General features: G+C 43.1%; 1 protein-coding gene across 4 annotated transcripts in view; it reads left to right on the top strand.

Annotated features, from left to right (window-relative positions):
- Nucleotides 1-21,886, top strand: part of cep350 (centrosomal protein 350) — a 28,800-nt gene extending 6,914 nt beyond the window's left edge. For 2 of the 4 annotated variants that reach the window (XM_076022910.1, XM_076022911.1), the window contains exons 10-38: nt 1,401-2,122; nt 2,237-2,355; nt 2,752-3,761; nt 3,913-4,054; nt 4,288-4,460; nt 4,568-4,742; nt 6,025-6,188; nt 6,330-6,493; nt 6,728-6,838; nt 7,007-7,147; nt 7,267-7,397; nt 7,539-7,652; nt 7,754-7,968; nt 8,138-8,349; nt 8,505-8,783; nt 9,069-9,218; nt 9,573-9,733; nt 11,139-11,261; nt 12,735-12,979; nt 13,066-13,271; nt 13,608-13,749; nt 14,232-14,392; nt 14,480-14,604; nt 14,689-14,741; nt 14,870-16,611; nt 17,111-17,608; nt 17,829-17,975; nt 18,420-18,542; nt 18,700-21,886. In XM_076022910.1, coding sequence (XP_075879025.1) covers nt 1,401-2,122; nt 2,237-2,355; nt 2,752-3,761; nt 3,913-4,054; nt 4,288-4,460; nt 4,568-4,742; nt 6,025-6,188; nt 6,330-6,493; nt 6,728-6,838; nt 7,007-7,147; nt 7,267-7,397; nt 7,539-7,652; nt 7,754-7,968; nt 8,138-8,349; nt 8,505-8,783; nt 9,069-9,218; nt 9,573-9,733; nt 11,139-11,261; nt 12,735-12,979; nt 13,066-13,271; nt 13,608-13,749; nt 14,232-14,392; nt 14,480-14,604; nt 14,689-14,741; nt 14,870-16,611; nt 17,111-17,608; nt 17,829-17,975; nt 18,420-18,542; nt 18,700-18,879 — 7,928 coding nt within the window. In that variant the 3' untranslated portion in view covers nt 18,880-21,886. The remainder of the gene's footprint in view (nt 1-1,400; nt 2,123-2,236; nt 2,356-2,751; nt 3,762-3,912; nt 4,055-4,287; nt 4,461-4,567; nt 4,743-6,024; nt 6,189-6,329; nt 6,494-6,727; nt 6,839-7,006; nt 7,148-7,266; nt 7,398-7,538; nt 7,653-7,753; nt 7,969-8,137; nt 8,350-8,504; nt 8,784-9,068; nt 9,219-9,572; nt 9,734-11,138; nt 11,262-12,734; nt 12,980-13,065; nt 13,272-13,607; nt 13,750-14,231; nt 14,393-14,479; nt 14,605-14,688; nt 14,742-14,869; nt 16,612-17,110; nt 17,609-17,828; nt 17,976-18,419; nt 18,543-18,699) is intronic. The other 2 variants (XM_076022912.1, XM_076022913.1) reach the window with 2 other exon arrangements.
- Nucleotides 21,887-22,045: the final 159 nt, after the last annotated feature.

Below are 22,045 nucleotides of genomic sequence, written 5' to 3'. Positions count from 1 at the left end.
TCATTTATTTTTATTTTATTTTATTTTTTTTTCTGTCTGCCTACCAGACTTTTATCCAGACTTATGGTCAGAGGACAACACAACTTTCTCCAATCCAATACATGTTGGATTAATAAGACTCATTAATGCTTTAATTGTATTGCAGTCCTTCCTTCCTTCCTTCCTTCCTCCTTCCTCCCTGTCACTCAGTGTGACTTTATTTAATTGGATTTTTTTTTCAAAACCCAAAGAGCATGAATAAATAAACAGTTTTTGACTGCTGCTCTACATACACGCTCGCACGCTATGCACAGTCTAGCTGTATCTCAGCCAGTCGCAATAAACCGTAAGAAATAGAGATTGACTGGATGTTTCCGGTTGGATGCAGTCATGACATGACCTGATTTCCAGAGGTTGCTCTCTGCACATTGACTCAAGGGAAGTGCAGAGCCATGGAGGGGTGCACAGTGAGGGCAACTGCAGCAAAAAAAAAAAAAAAAAAAAAAACTGTCTGGATGTCTGGATTAGATGCTGTAAAAACTAGATGGGAATTATTCTGGCCCGATTAGTGTTGCCATGGTGAGGCTGCACCACATCCTCACTGCGTGCGTGTGTGTGTGTGTGCGTTTGCTACTTTAGATGTGGTGCTCAAGCTTTTTTTAATCTGGTGAAAACACTTGTTGGAGGTCTGATCTCATTGTTGTTTTGTTCTGTTAGAATGGGACTCATAAGCGGTCTTACCGTTTAGATTCTCGCTTTAGAAATTGATCAATGAAAGATTTCATTTGTAATCACTGAAATAAGGCATACTCTGCAAATCTTACGGTTTTTAATCTATTCACAACACACACCATGCCTACAACTGGTGTCACAGAAAAGCTAAGCAACTCTTCAGTGCCCACAGAGTGATCTTATCAGTAGTTTGCGGCCGCTTGCACACTAAGCTCTTTTCCTGCACAAAGGCGATAACTTGATTATTACCTGAAGTAACTCTTTTGGTTGCTCAGATGTTTAGTTTATGTCCCTTTTCAAGTATAGTTTTAAAAATTGGAAAATATTTTCACATACTGGCAGGTACTTTTCTTATTTTGGCCTTAATTTAGTTGCTTCTTCAACTGTCTGATATGTTGCTTTCTATTGTATTGTAAATATGTGTGAGTGTGCAGTCGGTGATTGTAATGATTAAAAGTAAGTAAACAATCTAAGGCCTTATTAAAGTACCACACCTCATCCCAGTCACTCGACCTTATACATGGGTGTGATTTTTTTTTTATTTTTTTTTAGCAAAAGATTAAAACTGTTTTGCACCATGCAAATGATGACCTTTTGAGTATTCCATGTTTTATTACCATACTTGAATCCCTAAATGTAACATTCTCTGGCCTTTGTTGACGTTTATCAGCTTCTCTTCTCTTGCTCAGATCAACAATCAGGCTCTAAGACACGATTGCGCCCAAGCAGCACAGAACGGCCTGCTGGTAGATCGAGAGGTCGCTCTAAAAGTCACTCCACGCGCACATCAACCCCTTTATCTGCGGAGCGGGAGAAGGCCCCAGCACAAGTCAGCGCCAACATCTTGTCAGCAGACATCCAAGGGATCATTGATGACCTGCAACTCGAGTGCGAGGCAGCTGAAAAGGAGGAAAGGGCCCGTCAAAGGACGCGTGACAGCAGTGGCAGACGAGGAAGAGGGGGATCAGGGTCACGGACGAGGACTCCACTTTCTGCTTGGGGAACCGCTGCTGCTGGCGGCACCTCCTCGAGAGGCTGTCGCAGCGCCAGCCCCACTGTCCATCGAACGGAGGCTGTCGACGGCGCCGCCGCCGCCGCGGCAAACAAAAAGCGGCACTACGACGCTGACACTGTGCGGCAGTACATTTCCCGGCAGCAGGAAGAGAGGAGAAGGCGCCAAAATGAGGAGAAGCGAACGCAGAGGGAAGAGGCCGAAAGGAAAAACCAGAGATTGCAGGAGCTGTACAGGAAGCAGAAGGAAATGGCCAAAGCGGCGGCGCTGTCCGGCGAGGGTCCTGTGGCCCCTGTGCAAAAGCGACTGCAGGAGACCTACACCAAACTTCTGCTGGAGGAGGAACAACTGGACCGAGAAGCCTTAAACTCACAACCTGCTGCTTCATACCACCAAATGGTATTGAACTTCAGAAAATCTTACTAATCCATATAAGATGCAAATGATAAGACTGAGCTACCAGATTTGTGCAAAAATGGGGATTCTGAACTGTCTGCGTGTGTTTTGCCACAGTGGCCGCCGTACCAGCCCTCAGGGGAGTCTGACAAGGAGAACAAGAGACTGGAGCCACCGCAGAGCCCATCTAGCAGTGACTTGTCTTTGAATGATCAGCGGCCTCCTGCACTGTCCAGGTACAACCATGTAGACGCTGGAAACTAACAACATCACTCAATCCAGTTTACACAAATACATTGTAAAATGTGACCATAGTGCAACCAATGTGTTTTCTCCTGAAAACAATTTTTGGGCATGATGGTGAATGGGATCACTTGACTTTACCAAACAGTCAAGAGTTTGTTTCTACATGATTGGGATCTATGACCAGCCCTGCCCCAAAAAAGCATTTTGCCTCCGCATAAAAAGGCGAAAGAAGGATAGTTTTACTGCCACTGATCATTTTTGTGTGCATGATGACGTCAACTTTGAAATGCATCACCCTTAAGCTTTATCTTCCTTTTCTTTACTTTCTCACTCAACCACTTCACTACGTCATTATCATCTCTTCTGTCTGTGTCTCTCCTTTGCAGGAGTGATTTAGATTTTGGAGTTGCCCCTTTCATTCAGCCTGTGCATCTCAACCCACATATTGGACCTGTCGGCGGCGGCAGCAGCAAAATGCCAGGTCCTGCCGGGGACCACCTCCTCTCTCAGCTTCTCAGACTAGAGAGTGCCGTAGCATCCGGTGATGCACAGCCTGCCCAGCGACCGACACCTTCTAACACGTCACGATCAAAGAGTTCCCGCATCGAGGCCCTCAAAGCCACGGCCACATCCCTGTCCAACCGCATTGAGTACGAGGCCCAGAGACTAGCAGGGGATGATATCAACTACGGAGCAAAAACGTCAGTGGGTCTGGACACCGTTTTGGCTCCTCAGACCTCTCACACAAATCTGGAAGACGGATCATGGGCACAAGCGGGTCTTGTGGAAAACAATGACGTGTCACTGAGTATCCAGAGAATTCTGACCAGCACAGGTCACAGTTTACATAATGGCACAGCTCTCCACGGATCAGGTGATCTGCATCCCTTCAGGGGACAGGAGGAAATGAACAGAACGTGTGCTAATTTGACAAATGACCCGACAAATTCCGCCGTTGTAGCCGCTCCCGGCCCAAGCTGTCACACACACGAAAGGAGGAAGTTGGTCAACGGCTTTGAAAGGCCAGAGAGCGGAAAACATGGACTGACTGGAGAAAAGAATCAGACGGACGCCCTTGACTCCAGTGCAGGCTCCATCAGCGAAGGTCCTATTCTGAGTGAGGGCAGTTTTTCTGAGGGCGACGCAAGTCCGCCGCACTTTTCCAGCAGCCGAGCGCCTCCTGCACACCACCTGTCGGCAGGGGACTCCTGTGCAGGTCAAATGAAGGATCACCAGCGGCTGTCACAGTTCCAGAAGGAAGCGTCGAGGTGTCCAGCCGTCAGCTCACCTTTCACCCAGCATAATGGTGCCAAACCAGCCTGGGAAGAGCTGAACAAAGGAAGCCCTCTGAGCGTTATCAACATTTTCACAAAGAACCTGCATGGCAACATGAAAGGTCCGTTCTTGTGGAATGTTTACATTTTCAGTTTTCAACAATTTTTTTTTAAGAGAGAAGAGAATTTTGTTTTGTTTTTTTGTTTTACTTAAATACAAACCTGTCACTCTTTGGCCTGAAACAGCTGTTCTGTCACTTCCCTGTCTTGCAGTGAGTGAAAGGAGCTCTCCTCCCGCCCATTCACTGCCCTCAGCCAACAGTCCCTCAGAAGCTGCTGTCTATGAAGATGACTTTGTGTCGTCGCACAGCAGTCAAGGCAGTGGCCGGTTAAAAAGAAGCTCCAGTTCACACAGGTAACAGAAATGTAACAAACCTTTTTTTTGTTTTGGAAATGTCCACTAGGTGGCGTTCTTGTTTCAGAAATATGGAGCAGAATGGGTTTCTCACAGATGAATGCTGCCTTTAAAAAAAAAAAAAGTCTATTTTTTCTGCACTTGTGCTTTGTTTTGCTATATAGTCTGACAGTATCAGTGACCTGAGAGTGTTGTGTGTGTTTGTGTGTCTGTGTGTGTTTCCTCTTTGTCAGCAGGAACAGTCATTTTGAGGAACTGATAAAAAGATCTCCTTACGATAAAAATAGAAAAGGAGGCCAAAATTCTCACCACTCGTCTTTTCACTCCTCTGTTCTGTCACCGCATCTTTCCTCTGGTTCACCATCTGGCTCCTCGCCTTTCTCGAAACATTCCACCAGCAAAAGAGGTGACAGTCAACTCTAGCAGCCGTTGTGAATTTTCATTTTCTTTTAAAATCAAAAAGCATTCTTAAAAACATGTGACTGATGGCTCTGACCGCTCACCCCTGTGCAGGCACGGCATCTGAAAGTGATGCTACGTTGGTGGAAGAGCAGAGGAGCTCTTGCTCACCTCCTTCAGAGCAATTGTCCTCTGAATCCAGGAAGAGGGGCTCTGTCAAAAGTTCTGTGCACAGCCACTCCAAGAGTGCCCATTCCAGTGTTCCCTCTGAGAAAGTATCAAACAAAAGGTAAATACCACATTCCCAGTGCTCTGAGGAACTGCTTTGTTGTTGTTTTTTTAAATGTAATACTCAACAAATCTTCATTCACTCCATAGTACTGGGAGTTTCACAATTGGGCATCTCTGAGATATTTCTTTTCTAAATAATTCTCTGAAAAGTACAGATTAAAATACTTGCTCATCCAGTTCCCTCTGTTACTTCCTTCCTGATTTTCACTACCCTTTTAGTCCAGCACCTCTTTTGGGGAAAGTAGGGTTGCTGTTGTCTATTTTGCCATATTGGCTTCGTTTTTTTCTTATTTCCCCCCACCTAAATACACAAAAAGGTCACATTAAGTATTTTCTTAAACATTGAAAACTTGATATAAAAAAAATACTTGTAGAATAATAAACTTTTTATTTTCAAAATATGTAGCTCATAAACAGCCCTTGTTGTGGTTGCCTGGTTAAAGAGTCACGTGAACTCAGTTCTGTGTAAAGCCTGAGGGCAGAAGCAGCTGTGGTGTCCCCAGAAACAGAGGGAGACTGCAGTCATCCTTGAACAGAGAACACTGGTTGTTCTTGTTGTAGGAAGCTGCAGCATGGCTGGTCAGGTCAGCTGGCTTCCTTGCAGCCTTGGCCAGCTGCCAATAGGAAGGAGGGCTTTGGTTTTCTTGTAATCTCACCACCCAGTATGCATGAGCCTAGATGAAGCTCAGGTAACAGATTCCTGCCACACAGTGGCGCCTATGTGTATTGCACAATGAATTCCAAACAGCCGTCTGGATTCAGTTTTAATGCCAACATGAAATGCATTGTTTTGTTGTTGTTGTTTTCAAGTGCCGACATAATGTTGTTAGCAAAACATTTGTAAAATAAAAAAGTGCCCATCAGAGTAGCTGTTGCAAAAAAATGTTGCAATAAGAAGGAGCTGCTGGGGAGGATCCTCTGTTGGTATGAAGAGTGTATCCTGATATCGTCAGACGTTGCCCCTCGCGTCCGGGATCATCTCTGAGTAGCACAATAAATCCATTCATAGTGTGGGCCTCACAGCGCAGTCGGGCTGCTTCAGGCACTTGGACTGTTTGCAAGACCCTGGGTGCTCCTTCTCCTATATAATTTGGACAAATTGTAGATGTAATAACTAATGACTGCAAAATTAGAAATTAGGATTCTATGAAATATTTAAAGAATTTTATATTTATACAATTATACTAAAAAAGTTTTGCAATTTGCCAGGCACAGTTTTGCTGTTTTATTTCTTTGACTGTTTAACAACCTTTTCCCTATCCGTATCACTGCATTTTTAGTTTGGAGGCTGACAGCAAGAAGACCTCTGCAGCGAGACACAAGTTGGCTTTTCTGCCGAATTCTCCAGACACTGGCTCTGTTATGAGGAGTAATTCTCTGGGCCCAGATAATGTAAACACAGGCACCGCAGCGCAAAGTGGTAGAGCAGAGGCCAGAGCCACAGGTAAACGAAACTCGCATTTCAGTAATAAATACCACCTGGTTTCAGAGCTTGTAGACCCGTTAACGATTCCTGTTATTTTCTCACCACACAAACATCACGGCTTGTCTTTTGCTCACCCGGTCCACCTTCTTTGTCCTTTAGGAGAACTACAGTATTCTCCTGCCGTCTTACAGCAGCGTTTGGCAGCGGAGCTGCACTACTTTGAGTCCATTGAAGAGTCGGTCCGACAGCTTGGGGACATGGAGAGACTGATGGGCGTCTCCATGGCTCAGCACGAGAGTGCCTCTTTGGCCCAAATGCTCCAGGTGAAAGAGCTTGATTCTGAGGAACAATTTTTGATGATGATTATAAACCAGAAGTATTTTACCCAAAATACACAGTTTTGTTGCAACATTAACAAATTATGCCGCATAAAATCTTCAATAGTAAATATTAAGAAGAGATTTATGCTTGTCTTCAAATTCCAGTAGCACCCACCCTTGATAATGTCAGTTTTGACTGCTAGTATTTACCCTCTTGTTTAAACTTTGACCTTGCAGGCGAAGCAGCAGCGCCACGAGCGCGACCTTTACGAGCTGAAGATCAAGGCTGAGAGGGAAGCGCTGGAGATGCAGCTGCAACTGGAGGAAAACAGGCAGAAACTGGCCAGGGTACACCCCAGTGCAGTCTTCCTCACATACTCTGTTGATCATTTGGCTCTTCCTGACATACACTGTTGATCATTTGGCTTTACTCCCGCCAGATATATTGGTAGATGGATGTGCTTTCTTTTTTTTTTTTGGTTGGGTGTATATAATGTCAATACTTATTTTGTTTAGGCTCATATAGAAATGCAGGACGGCTTGGCTGGAGCTCAGAAAGAGACTCTGGAGGGTCTCCAGCAGACAACGATGAAGATGATGAGTCAACAGGCTGAGGCAGCGCAGTGTACAGCAGACGCTGCCCGACACGTCAAGGAGGTCAGTTGAAATGAGAGAATTTAAAAAGAATTGGCTGTGATTTTGTTCTCTTTCACAAGATTCATGTCAAGCATTTCATCCAAATGTATTGTTTTATTTTTTTTTAACTTGTCTAACAGATGACAGAACTGGCGCGGTCACAGATGGCAGGAGCTTTGACCGCCCGCCACGCTGCCACTGACTCTAACAGGAGTGAAGAGCCAGACAACTCCTATTTCAATCAGCAACAGGACAACATTGACTCTGATAGGTAAATATTGCCATTGTTTAGGTTTAAAATACACTGAATTTTGTTTTAACTGCCATGTCATCATTTTCACTACCGCTAATTAATAAATGCACTGGCCCATCTAAATATCAATTGTGTCTCTTTTCCCTGCTCTCTCAACAGCTACCAGAGTGAGGCCTACGGCAGCCACGTCAAGCAAAAGGAGCCTCTGGCTTCACTGAACAGCTCAAGTCACTCCCACTCAGACTCGTTATCCTTCAGAAGACCCAACGTCAGGTAACGGTGCAGCCATCCACGTAGCTTCAGCGTCACTCCTTTCATTGGATTCATAAAGGAGCAGTCTAACGTTGTTTGTACATACAAATTGTCCTCCTCAGCCTCAATGGAGCCGATTCTAGCAGCCACCACAGCACGTCGCGTGTCTCCTCAGACCACGGCAAGCAGGAGAAAAGAGATGAACGAGTGGCGAAACCGAGTATAAGGGAAGCCGCAGAGAAACAGGAAGCGGGCAGCAGCTCCATAGAAGAGGAAGCTATTACAGTAGCAAATGATTCCCTCTGTAGCGACAACATCCGCTCTGTGGATGAAAAAGGTATGACAGGAATAAAGGATAGTTACAATAAACAAGTTGTGCAAGGTTCAACGATGACACTATTGGTGTTTTTGATATCCTAAAATCCAGACTGGCTTTGGACCCTTATTTACACACAGTGCAACACTCAAGTTATGTGAAAGTCTCTGAATCTGTGCCTCTTCTCTAGGAGACAGCACGTCAGTGGCGACAGAGTACTCTCTGAAGTTTGATGAGTCCATGACCGAGGATGAGATACAAGAGCGCTCATTCCGCTTGCTGCTGCCATCTGAGGCTCACCGTCGCGGAACCCAGGGGAAGTCCCATTACCACGAGGAATCGGAGGATGATGGAGCTCACGCCAGAGCCGCTTTCGTATCCGGGCCACACAAAATCTTAAAGGTAGAAGGGCAATAAAAGCTCAACACTCACCCTTATCTTTTTGTGTTCAGGGATGGTAGACTCAATGCACGCGCCCTTGTTTATATATGTACATATTTACTTCTGATTATATTACGATTTCTTTCAATTTTCCTTTCGCCCTTGTTTGCCAACAGTCTCAGGATTCCGTCCCAGCCTTTTCTGGCGGTCAGGAGAGCTTTTCGCAGTTCACCATGGACATGGTGCGTCAGTACATGAAAGACGAGGAGGTGAGGCTGCAGCATCAGAGCTCCCTGCTTCATCTTCGACAGAAGGCCCTCAAAGAGAAAACCAAAACGGAACTGGCTTGGCTGGAGCACCAGAAAAAGAGGCTTAGGGACAAGGGAGAGGATGACAAGATGCCCCCAATCAGGAAAAAACAGAGGGGACTTCTGATGAAACTGCAGCAGGAGCAGGTACGTGTTTGTGAAATTAAATGATTAATTACCTTTGGACATGCTGTGCTATTGTGTGTTACAACTCGGGTTTGGCAGATGACCCAATTTCAAAGTATGTTTTGAATTATAAATAATGGCTTCCCACAATCTTTAAAAGGGTTAATAGAGGTAAAATGGTTATTTTTTTTAATTTAGAGAGATGATGCAGATTAAAATAATGATGATTTTGATTTGTGGCCATAATCCTCTAATTTAGGTCTCACCAATGTGATTTATTTAAAAATTCTATTTTGACATTGCAAGGCTGAGATCAAGAGACTTCAGGAGGCCAACAAAGCAGCTCGGAAGGAAAGGCAACTGTTGCTGAAGCAGCAGGAGGAGATTGAGCGAATGAGAAACTCTACGTTCAGACTGAGAGAGCGCCTCAAATGTGCCGGGGGCGAACCACCACCTGTAAGTAATCTGGAATCACTGGACGAAACACTTGGTTTTACAAGGTTATGTTGTAGTCTTTCCTCTAATTTCTTCTGTAATGACTGAACAGTTTTCATTGTCAAACTTTCTGCAGTCATCATCAAACCCTCTGTACATCAGCTGACAGAAAATGTATTGTCGCTTAGACATGGACATTGTCAAATTTTTGGTGTCAGCTAATGTGTTAAGTGAAGAATGCAGAATTTTTAAAAGTTGAAATTATTTGTAAAAAAAATAAGCACAAAACAGCCTTTTACAAGTAGTGTGTTCAGTTAATCTGCTATTCCTTCATTACTAATAGCTAGTCCATCTGTGCATGTGTCCATTCTCCAGGAGACGCCGGTCTCTGAGACCCCCAGGTCCGAGTCATCCGTCCTGAACGTGGGACCGGCTGAGGACGTCCGCAGTCCCTCTCCCTCTCTCTCTGTTTCCGGAAGTGAAACCAGCAGCATCATGCAGAAGCTCAAGAAGATGCGCTTTCACAAGGATGAAAAGTAATGAATGGCTTTTATTAATTATCCATTTTTTAAGCCTGACTCTGTGCTTGCCAATTTTAGTCTGCAGGGTGGTCTGTTTCGGTTAGTGTAACATTTGTAGTTAAAATAATCAGAGAAGTGAACTCATTGCTGTGGGGCCATTGAACATCTCAGCAGGGCTTGTCAGCCTTTTGTTGCTGTTGAAGAGTGTGTGTGGTGGGGAAAGCATGCTTCATGTTGTCCTTGTGACCGTGATAGGATCCCTCACCCTGTTACGACATTCCACCTACATCAGAAATCTTAAAGTATTCTGGTCTCTTGATAATGGTGCCGCATTTTCATTTCATCACAAAACCTTCTGACTATTTTGTGGAGGGAAAAGTAACCTTGTGCTCTTGGAGTTTCTTTGAATGTGTCGTTGTCCTGCGTAGACATTTAAATGAGATTTGGTTTCATGCTTCAGTCTGCTCATTTAAGGGTGTTTTCAGTCTGGGATTATTCAGGTCAGCCAAATTGAATTCAGGGTACAAGTTTAATTAGGTTGGCAAGCGAGAACAGTCACATTCAGATAGACACCATGTATGCACTAGAACAGCTGTATCGAGGACAAGGAGTAGTGGTGGTATGGCTGCCAGCAAACTCTGGTGTTGTCTGTTTCTGCATTGAACATAATGTGACCTCAGACCCGGGTCAGCAGTGCTCATAGTTGGTATAAAGTCCATAGTCTACAGGACCGTGCTTGTCTTCTTTCCATGGCATGATGCCACACTGTGTTTGCGAAACATTGCAGCGTTTGCCAGAAGCCATTCAGGAATACAGTTTGGAAATTCCTTTTTGCGGAACACGTGGCGACATGCTGTGAAATGAACCGTAAATATCACTTTACCTTGTTTGTCGTGTTTTTAAGATCGTGGGGAACCCACTACAATTGTAGCTGGCACTGTAAAGCTGATTAATTCCCTCGACAAAGCCACGTGTGACTTTTGTTTTCTCCTTCCACATTTTTGACTTGGATTCATCTGCCAGCACGTTGCTTTTTTTGGTAACAATTTCTTGGTTGAGATTGTAATCCAGTGTTTGTATAGGTTTTCATAGTGAGGCAAATCTAAGAAAAGAAGTGAGACTGTTGAGGTATGTTGGTTCGATGGGCATTTGTTGACATGCTCACCTGCTCTGAATGCTTTTTCAGAGACCGTCAGTGTGCGCTTCCTTCTGTCGGTCTCTTGTTTATTTCCGCTTCAAGTTGACACACAGGAGGCAATAAAGCCATGTTTGCTCACATCACTCTTCTTTCTCCCTTTCTCTCTACTTGTCCTTCCCCCTATGTACGTTCATTGTCCACCCTTCCTTCTTTCATCCCTCCTGTGTCTTATTTGTTTCTGTAACATTTCATGTGACCCTTTACTTTGTCCCCCTGTCGCAGACACTGCTCTCCCGTCCACTTCTTTTTCTCTGTGTTCACGGCCCACCACTGGGCCTCCCTCAGTGTTTGTCTTCCCAACCTTCACCCTAAATTCCAGCTGTTTATCTACAACCAGTTGGTCAGGTACTGTACAGCACTTAATACCTCTTCCCCAGCACATCCATCTTGCCCGCCCATTCCCATGGAACATGCTTGTGTTCATTTACTGGCACTGGTACTTGGTCAATTGGGTGGGGAGTATGCAGAGTGATTGCTCCTTTTGTTTTTGTTTGTTTTTTTATTTTCATGATGGAATTACTTGGGGGAGGGTATGGGGTAAAATCTTAGAGTGCACAAGGAAAGCTGCATGTTTTAGAAAGCCAACCTTTTCACTTCTGCACTTTGAAGCTCCCTAAATTCGACTGCAAATTTCAATAAATGACACCAGTTATTAAAAACACTTCATAAAGGTTAAACATACGCTTTCCTTGTGTTATCTGTATTTTTAGACCCTTTGCTTGAAATCTTGGGCGTTTCATTGTAACACACTTATTTTTTCCTGGCTTGGAATTGGAATTACTGATGCGGTGCTTCTCTCTTGACTGTCCTTTATGATGTAAAGACAATCCTCTATCACTGATGCTCTGACTTAAATCACACAACATAACATAAATACGTTTCGCCCCAAAAAAACAAAAAAACCCCACCAGGGATAGAGTAATTAGTCTCTTTAATGAGCTCGGTAAATCTTTACTAGACCTTTTTTTATTAGGTAACTGTAGCACAGGATAGGCTAATATGTACAGATAGCCATTGGCTTTAATAGAGTTTGGGAAGGCACTTAAAGGGCCTCTCTGTCTGGTTCTTTAGTTTCTGGCCTGTCATCAGTATACATTAGGTCAAGGCGAAGGCTTCTAAACAAGATTAAGGCTAAATAATACTGCTCTGTAATTGCACCCCTAGCTGTGGGAGACCACATTATGAAACAGCCTACATGACATATTCATCGCAGTTATTTACGCAAATGTGAGCCAGTGGACGTTGGATTTTAGAATCCCAAGTTGAGTGGATTTCACCCAGACAATAGAGCCCTTGTGTTGAGTCAATTTCTTCTCATTGATCAGCAGCACCAGAGTGCTGCCGGTGTTAGAAGTCTGTGTGACTGAGGCCTTTTAGTATTTAACCCCTGAGTTATTGTGTGATGCACGAATCCTGTCACCATCATTGTTTTTTCCTTGCCTTATTTTCCCTCTAACTGACATGTCATCACTTGGATTGGACGGGTGCTTGTGCACTGATTTCTCTGGACAGTTTATTCAGAGAAATAAATGAGTTTGTATCGGGTGCATATGTGAGTGTCAGATGGAAGTTTTGAGGTGAATTTGCCGTGTCAACTGGATTTCCAAGCGTGTGGGGCTCTACTGATTTCTGTAATGTTGTTTTAAACAGCCTTCACAGTAAAAAAATATATTTTTCTCCCTCTTTCATCACACACATTTCTTTTCCTCGATTTCATTTTCTCACTATCATTGAACGAACACATTCCAAACTTTTCTCACTTTCATCCATATTTTCTTGTTCTTCTTTTCCTTTCTTCTCGTCATTCCCTCTCCTCAGATTCCTGACAAAGCGAGAGCAGCAGCTAATGCAGAGGCGTCACCATGCTGAGGAGTTACTGCAGTGGAAAGAGCAGCTCGATCAGGAGGAGGCAGATGTCCGTAGGATCGAGAAGGAGGCCCTGGCAGTGTGGAACAAGCAAAAACACCAGGCTAAAGACATTGCTGACGGGCAGAAGACAGAGAGCCCCAGCCCCAGCCTCAGTCACTGTCAAAGCTTGCAGCCCAGACCTGACAGTGAAAAAGGTGAAGCGACCGAAGATGAAAAGCACACTCAGTTTTGACAGCTACAGATATCGTGACTGTTCATCTGTTATTGAAATATTTTGCAGAGTATGTGAGTGAGGGTGACTGCTCTGCGGTGACACCCGATTCCAGTATACACACGGAAACACTGGCCTCTCAGCGAACAGCAAGCCCATCTTCTGCGCAGCCTTCATCGGCCCCCGAAACACCTTTGGCCTCCATCCAGAGTAGCCCTGTGAATTATACCCAAGACTTTGTTTCAGCTTCTCAGTCACACAGCAGACGCAGTGAAGTGAGTGTTTTTCATTCTCTTTATGCGAGTGAAGCCGCTTTGATGGTAGCCTGGTCAATTTTGAGGTTAACTGTGGTGACTTGCATGTTGGAAAGAGTGATGTTTGCTATTGTTACCAAGGCAGTCTCAGATTATTTAGTTATTATTTTATGGAACTATTAAAAACCATTATGCTTTATATTCCTTTGAAAGATGTGCAGCTGAGTAACTACATATTTGCATTGACCATGGATTAATTATTGATCACTGCTTACCTCTAATGGTCTGATCTGACTGTGTTATTTGGTCTGTAATGTTCCTTTTTATTCCCCTCCTCCTCCTCTTTAGTCTCTGCAGTCTCCATCTAAAGGCAGCCACAGCCCTGCTGCCTCTCCTTCCGACAGCAGCAGCAAAGCCAAGATGCAGCTCCGCTCCACCTGCAGGACCGCCAGCCAGGCCTTCACTCAGCCAACTGACCTGCCTATGCCTACACAGACTGGTGAGTTGTCTAATAACATATTATGTATTCATTAGATTTTTCATTTTCAATAGTTTCTCATTGTAGAAACAACGGACACGGAGGGAAAGGAGGAGAGTAAACTAATGCAGTTATACCGCCAGTGCTCTGGAGTCGGGCATAATGTGCTGCTGCCCAGAATACATTGTGCAAGCACTTCCCTGATTCTGTCTGCTTAGCTGTGTGTTAGGAGGAAGAAACACTTACATGTACATGTATATACATATTTAGACGTCTTATTCAACATTATTTCTTTTTACTTTTATTTCTTTCTCAGACAAACCAAAGCCGCATGTTTGGAAAAAAAGAAATAAATGCATTCTTGGTAAAGAAAGTAATGCACTAATCTCCAAATAATTGGATTGTAGTTCAAGTGGCACAGTGTTGGATTACACTATGCTAATCATTGGTCTGGCACTTGTTATACATTCTAACAATGATTACCTGCATAAATTTGCCTTCAGAACCCGTTTCCGACCAGAGCGACATCGAGAGTCGTATCAAGGCCCTGAAGGAGGAGCTGAGGAAACGGAAATTTATGGCCAACCAGCTGAAGAGGGAGCAGAAGAAGAGGCACAAGGAGCGCCTAAAAGCCCAGGAGGCCAGCCTGCTGAAGCAGCTGGAGGTAAATGTGTGGTTTGGCATTTATTCATGTGGCGTCAAAAAAGTATGAAGCAGTATTGTTCCAAGTAATCTCCTTTTTCTACATCAGAGCTATGACAACTTCATTGAGAAGACTAAGGCAGAACTGAACAAGGAACCGGAAACAAGAGCTGGTACAGAGAACATTTCCATCTCAATCGGAGAGCATTCTGGCATTAAAACATCTGCTCACAGGTACTAAGGACCACTTTAAATAAGCTACAGTTATAGTGTGGTGCCTAAATATGTTGTGTTTTTAACGGTAATCTTTACTTTTAGATTGGAAACCAGCAAAAACACTGAAAAGAAACAAAATGATGCTATAGATCACAGTAAGTAATATACTTTTTAGAACAAATCAATCTCTATCTGATATATGTATGTATTGTATTAATATAACAATTTAATTTATTCAAAGAGCTTATAATACTTAAGCGACATTTCTATTTTTCAGTAGAAGACGTTACTCAGCTTGATCACAGCAGAAAGACTTCAGCACCTGAAGAATCATCGGAAGGTCCTCCAACACTCACACCAACTCCAGTGGTTGGCAGCCCAGAGGATTTCTTAAGATCTTCCTCCAAAAAGGCCCAGATACCAGCATCAGAGGACAAGACCGTTGAGTCCAGCAGGAGATCAGACATTCAGGAAGCGCTGGACACAGAAGTACGCTCCAAATCAGAGGATCAGAATTCCGAGCATCTTCTTGAACTAGACAGAGAAAAGAGTTGTGACTCCCAGGAGAAGCTCTCCGCCTTTAAGCATGTTTCCCCTTCGACGAGTGAAGAACACCGTTACTCTACATCTCACCTTCAACAAGACCAGGAAGTGGAGACCAGCAAACCCCACACCGCTGGGGAATATGCAGATACAAATGTTACGCCAATCGTGACATCACGTCCAGCTGAAACGGACTGCAAAATACCACCACAGTCAAGCAGCCCATCCAGTGACCACTCTCCAAAAGATGAGGAGCACGTTCGGGATGTCGGGCTCTCCTCACCCACACAAGATTATCATGATGACTTTGAGTCATCGGAGCACTCTTCGCCGAGGGAGAAGCACCACGGTTCCAAAGCATCAACTGTGCCTCATGAGCAGCATGAGGAGGTTGAGGAGGAAATAGCGGAAGAGCTGAGTTACCATTCGGGGACAAGTGGAGCAAGCCTGCTGTCTGGAAGACTGCTGGACCTTCACAGCAAAACAGAAGACAGCAGGGTAGCTGTTAACTCTGCTCACACTCCTCTCGCTTCTGTGAAAGACGAGATGTCAGATTTTAACATCGGCGATCGGGTTCTGGTTGGTGGCGTTCAGCCTGGCACGCTGAAATTCAAAGGCCCGACTAGCTTCGCCAATGGTTTCTGGGCTGGTGTGGAGCTGGATAAATCCGAGGGGAGCAACAATGGCACTTACGACGGGGTTGTGTACTTTGCGTGCAACGAGAGGCATGGCATCTTTGCTCCACCCGACAAGATCAGACACCTGCCCAACAGGTTTGAAATGTACACAGACGCCACAGAGGATGACGACTCATTCTTTGATGATTTGCCAGATAAAGGTACGGATAAGCATGAAAAGGATGAGACAAAATCACATGAAGACAAACATCTGAAGAGTAACGAGCAGTCGTTTCCTAATATCTACGGGTCTGGGGATAACAATGTAACGGATGAGTCGACCCACAAACCTGGATCCCTCATCAATTCACAATACAACAAAGAATCTAAGAATCTAATATCTAATGGAAACACTGAGAATATTATCTTAAATTTTGAGGATGGGCCAAACAACCTCTTCTTCTCTGACTTGGACAAGATTGACCAAGGAAAAGGTGATCGGAGGGAAATTACCACTCTTGATAAGAAAAAAGGTTTGGACTCTCAGTACCGCCTCACTCCAGTAGACATCGCTGAGGATAGGAATGAAGCAGAAACACAGAAGGACAGAGATTTATTGGACACATTTGCAGACAAGCTCATCAAGAACTTTGTGAAAGAAACTGTGAACCAGTTTTCTGAAATTAAAAAGGCAAAAGAGCAGAAAATAGAAGCTGCCAACCAGCTGAATGGGGGCCTGACGACGGATGAAGATGAAAATGTAGAGGGGCAAGAATGTTTCTCTTCAGTAGAACAAAAAGATGGTCTGCCCTTCTTCATACCTGCAGAACAGGAACTGTCATCACCGGAGCTGTGCAACCGACCTGTGAGTGCCTTTCTCCCAAAATCTAGTATCAAGTCTAATAAATTAATTGATCAACGCGTCAATTTTAATAATGACTAAAAACCTTGCAAATAGTTGATGTTCATTTTGGATCCATTGGAAAGGTATTAATTGGAATAATAATGTTATAATGGCTGAAATGGTGGAATATAGACGTGCCATTTCAATTTATGTTGTAACTTTTGGCAAAAAAAAGAAGGAAAAAGACATGCTGTTTTTTTATTTTCTGAGAAGTACCAGGATGGACCAATAGGGCTTGGTTATCTGACCAGGACGACCCTTGTTGTTTATAGATGTTTGGTCAAAGTCCTACTGTGTGTTTACAGACTATTGATTTTTTTGTCTTTACTGTTAAATGTGCCACTGGAACATTAGAATTGTCTCAAATGATACAAGGATTTTTCATCTCTGATTCTACTGAAACAGAAGGTGCATTTAAAATTGATTATTGTTACGTTTCCCTGCTTTTGTTTAACAACAGGAGAGTCCGGTGTTTGGTGCCAGCGGTCAGGAGGAGCTGGCGAAGCGCCTCGCGGAGCTGGAATTGAACCGCGAACTGCTCGATGACTTAGGCGACGACCAGGACTGGTTCGATGAGGACTTTGGACTCAGCTCTCGTCGGGAACAGCAGCGGATGAAACAGAAAGAGGAAGAGGCGAGGCTGGGAGTTGGAGGGGGAGGGCTGGTCCCGTCACAGGGTGTGGAGCAGCAGGTCAAGACCCCACCGAGGCCTGAACTGCCACTCCCCTTGCCTCCCAAACTACCCGAGCAGCCTGCCATGGTGGTGCCCCACTCAGCCACTGAGGTGGAGAAGATGGTTTACGCCGCCACTCAGGAGATCTGGGAGAGCTACGGCTTGGGGCTGAAGGGGGCCCCGACCCTCTCTCACCTACCCAAGCCCATGCCTTCACAAGAGTATCTGGGTAAAGATGGCAGTAGCCAGGACCAGGATGACCTCTCTATCCGTAGCTACAAAAAGGTGAAAAATAAACAGAAACACACAAATGTGACAAAGAAGCACATATAGTGATAGCCCACTGCAAATCTGTAAAAAGTGACAAGACTTGAAGCAAACATCCTGGACTTCCTTTTGAACCCAGTGTCACTCAGCTCTCTTACTTCTTTCTGTCACTGCAACAGACTCCCATTGTCTTGAATGAGCTTTTTCAATTTTTTTTCTTCCTCTTATCACTCCACAGGCTGTATATGATCTGACATGGGAGATACTTCAAGACATTTATGCTGATGACCCCAACGCTAATCAGCCTTCGTGGGTCAAACCGCGACAAGCCATGTCGTCTCTCTACCACAAAGTCAGGTCACCAGGAAACCTCAACAAAACACAGGTACATTTCTAGAAGACCATATGAGCCGATTGTAGCATCTCAATTGGCTTAAGTGTAACCTTTTTATGTATTTTACTCTGACAGAGCCAATTAAACAGATGTCAGTGTCATTTTCTTTTTGTTTACAATTGTCATAAAAACAAGATGAGCAGGGTGAAATAGGTATTATTGTACATGCTGTGACACAAATCTGCAAATAAGTAAAAAGTTACCCAAACCAATTTTTTTTCCAAGAAATGTTGCTTTTAAATTAGAAATATTTTTCTACTTACAAGGTTTCCAGTTCAGTGTCAGTGACTTTGATTGGTTCCATACATGCACCCGTTTTTTTAATTAAATTATACTTACATTTTCTGTCATCTGAAATCTCAATTATGTTGGCTTTTTTTTATTTTTTTAACTGAGATATTGTGCAAAATACAAACTTTTTATGCTGTTTCACAGGAATTCATTGCAGCTGAAGTATTAAAGTTCTATGGCCTGGCGAAAGACACGAGCCAGAAGACTGACTGGCAGAAGATGCTCAAATTTGGGAGAAAAAAGCGGGACAGAGTGGATCACATACTGGTAGGCCACGAAAATTTTGTTTGCTTTATTATTTTGTTTATTTTGCCAGAAAGTTACATCATATTGTGGACCATTAGGATGGCCATTTAGGGCAACATGTTCCAAACAAATACAAGGAAAATCTAGGTCACGGTAGTTTGCTCTATTTGTCCCTCAGGTTCAAGAACTCCATGAAGAGGAGGCTCAGTGGGTGAACTATGACGAGGACGAACTGTTTGTCAAAATGCAGCTCGCTGACAGTATCTTTGATTCCCTGCTGAAGGACACTGTAAATGTGCTGACGCTCATCCATGACAAGAGGGCCAAAAGAGACAAGATCTCCTCAGAGCTTCCCTGATAAGATTGTCTTTCTTCACCTACCCAGTGAACTTGATTGCTACCGCTGCTCGTTCTTCCACCAGCTGACGTGCCAACAGCAACCCTTAGATGCCTTTGGTCCCAACATTACCTCTTAGCAAGCAAAAGAACTCCTACTTTCCTTAACTTTTATTCGCATCTGCTAACCATAGTGGTTCTTTATTTTTTTATACACACAAAACACCTCTTGAGCTATCTTAAACCTTCACACCATTTACTCTTTGACTCTGAGTTCTCCGCTCCAATGCCGGCATGTTATTGCCAGTTGGAGAATAGAGTAGATGGTTTGAAAGAATGGACTGTACATCTGTTTTTTGGGGAAGAAGGGGCGGCAATGTAAGTCCATTCATGCTGCTAAGTCGGTTGTTCCATATGGGACTGATATACTGTTGGTGAATGGTGTTTAAAACTTACAATAAAATTAGAAAAATTAGAATAATCAATTTTTTTTAATGAACAGCAAGACTCTGAATTCAACAGTGGCAAGTCATTGTTTTTGCTTTGCTACCCAACACATTGAAATGACGTAGTGTGGGTTGGTTTTCACATTTAACTCCAGTTATGAGAGATCTGCCCCTTATTTTTTTGACATTATGTGGTCAACCTAAGTGAACATTGCAGTCTGCTTCATGGCTGAGTGGCTGCACTCTCACTTTGATTGCTCACTTAAACTGATAGATGACTGGGCGGCCAATCACGAGTAGCCTCTAAAAACATCTTTGAGTGATGTGCTGCTGAATGTTGTTACTCGTCTGCATTATACTAACCCTGGGGACAAAAAAACTATTCAGCCGCATCTGATGTGAACATTCTTTCAAGCCATGGCTTCCCAGCTATTGTTGGCCCTTAAAACCAGTGTTAAAGGTTTCAGTTCGCTGAGGCAGAGCATCAACATATGACATGTCACTGATCAATATTGTCAGTCTGCTGTGTTTGCACATCAGCTTTGATGTCGCTTGAAAACGTTTTTTTCCTCCGCAATGTCTTTTATTTATTCTGTAAAAGTGTTTAATTAGAAGGGTGAGGAACATTTTAAAATTGTAAATGATCTTTTGAACATATAGAGAAATTATAACATGTAATGAAAATTGTACAAAGCACAAACAGAAATGTGAATGTGAAAATGGCAATATATAATGTAGGAGGTTTAACGTATACTATTTAAACATTAAAAAGGACTTCTCGTGGGGCTTATTTAAACTTGATTGTGTTAGTGGTTAAGGAAAAAAACAACTGTACTGTTTGACTATAATATGGCCACATCTGTCCAGGCAGTGTCCCACCTTCATACAATACAGCATACTTTTAAAAAAAAATATATATATATATTTTGCTGCAGCTGATGCTTTTGTACAGTCGGTCTTGCGGTTGCTTTACACTATTAATGGAGCTCCAATCAACTTTGGAGGATAAACAGGCCCCTCAGTTCTATGTTCCAAAACTAATATTGGTAAACATTTTAAATTGCATCTGGTTTTTTTTTCTCTTTGTACAAAATGGTGCACATCAGCACAGCAGTCCACAATAACCATAAATGTGCATGTATTTATGTAAGTGGGACATTAAAAGGCTTGGAGAAGTGGCTGGATCCTGATAGAACGACTCACTGATATGCTGGATTTGAGCCGTCGTCATTCTCCAGTCTGTTTACTTTCTTTGACCTTAGATAACACATATGGCTAGGTCACATCTTTTTTCTTTCAGAAGCTCTACATCTGTCTAAAAAACAAAAAACAAAAAACGAGTCATGTAGCAGAGTTGTGACTTCGCTTGAAACCAAGTGGCAAATTCAAACTAGCCCAGAATGTAGCCCAGTTATGTAGTCAGACAGCAACTGTCTTTAATATGCTTTCAGTTCAAGTGCCTCTTTCATTTACTTGTGGATTAATAACAAGCCTTGTTGATGTTTTATCCTTTGGACCTATAATCTCTGAATGTCTTTTCCCACTGCTGTATTTTTTTACCATTTTGTAGACGATCCAACAGCTCTTCCTTTTAAGCTATTTGCTGACACTTCACTCTCTGCCTTATCAATATTTCACTCACTTGGTACATTTTGTTCAGACCTTTATATTTTCCTCTTCTTTTTATTCCAATGAAATGTTTGTATTGCTATCCTAATCAACGGGTCAATGTAAAAATGCCATCTGCTTGTTCTGATCATTGCATCTACTATACAGTTGAATCATTCTATTGAGAAGCTTACACAGTGATCCATGTCCTAGCACAGATGAGGCACACAGAATTTTATCAAAGGGCTGACTCTGGCCCTCACTATCAACAACTACTTTGCCCCCAACAAACTGTTCAAACTCATTGCAGCATAATTGACTGAGCTTGCTCATCATCACTTGCTGTTTAACATTAAAGTGCCCTTAAATAGAGTACTTGGCTCGCAATGTACACTCAAAATTCACAATTACTGTTGAAAGACCAAAAACATTTTTACATTTGACATCAAACTTTCTATGCTGTTGTGACATGCTTTGTCTGGTCTCAAGGCTCATGCGGCTGTAATGGTAACATGATCAGAAACACTGAAATGCAGACTCTTTAGAATTGTCTTTTTTAATTATTGATTGTATGTGTTCTCTTCTAACTATGCAGTAAATGGTCTTTTGCATTGTTTTATATGTATGGACCAAACCTACTTAGTTGTATGTTAAATGCTGTGGGTCCTGTTGATCCAAGTAACTGAATTGGCACAAAACAATTGTCAGACTAACTTTGACTAAAGTCCTATGTCATCCTTTAAAAATGTTATTGGATATTTATAGTATACTGCGGGTGCATGTAAAGTGCACCTGAAGGCTTGTACAATTCTTTTATGGATGTAAATAGACTATCTTGCAAATCTGACCCATTGACTCTGTTACCTAATTGCTGTAAAATAAACTTGTTTCCTTTGCAAATATGTGCATAATATATATTTGTTAACAGAACGAACTTTGACCGTGTAAATAAAGCTTTCATCGATTCTGACTGAATACTGTCCTGAAATGTCTTGACTAGAGGCTGCGAGTTTGCCTTTTGTTTCGCACAATTCTGTTGCGCGGCCACATGTGGCTATATAAACGCTCACTGGCGTCAAGGCGAATATACAGTTTGTATGTGCTGGTTTGTTGTGAGCCACAAACTCGAAATTA

This window comes from Nelusetta ayraudi, unplaced genomic scaffold (assembly GCF_046127955.1).
Source record: "Nelusetta ayraudi isolate G7.1 ecotype Tasmania unplaced genomic scaffold, CSIRO-AGI_Nayr_v1 ptg000013l, whole genome shotgun sequence".
Lineage (NCBI taxonomy): Eukaryota > Metazoa > Chordata > Actinopteri > Tetraodontiformes > Monacanthidae > Nelusetta > Nelusetta ayraudi.
Note: the sequence above shows the minus strand (reverse complement) of the source record. Positions and strands in the feature narration are given on the sequence as shown.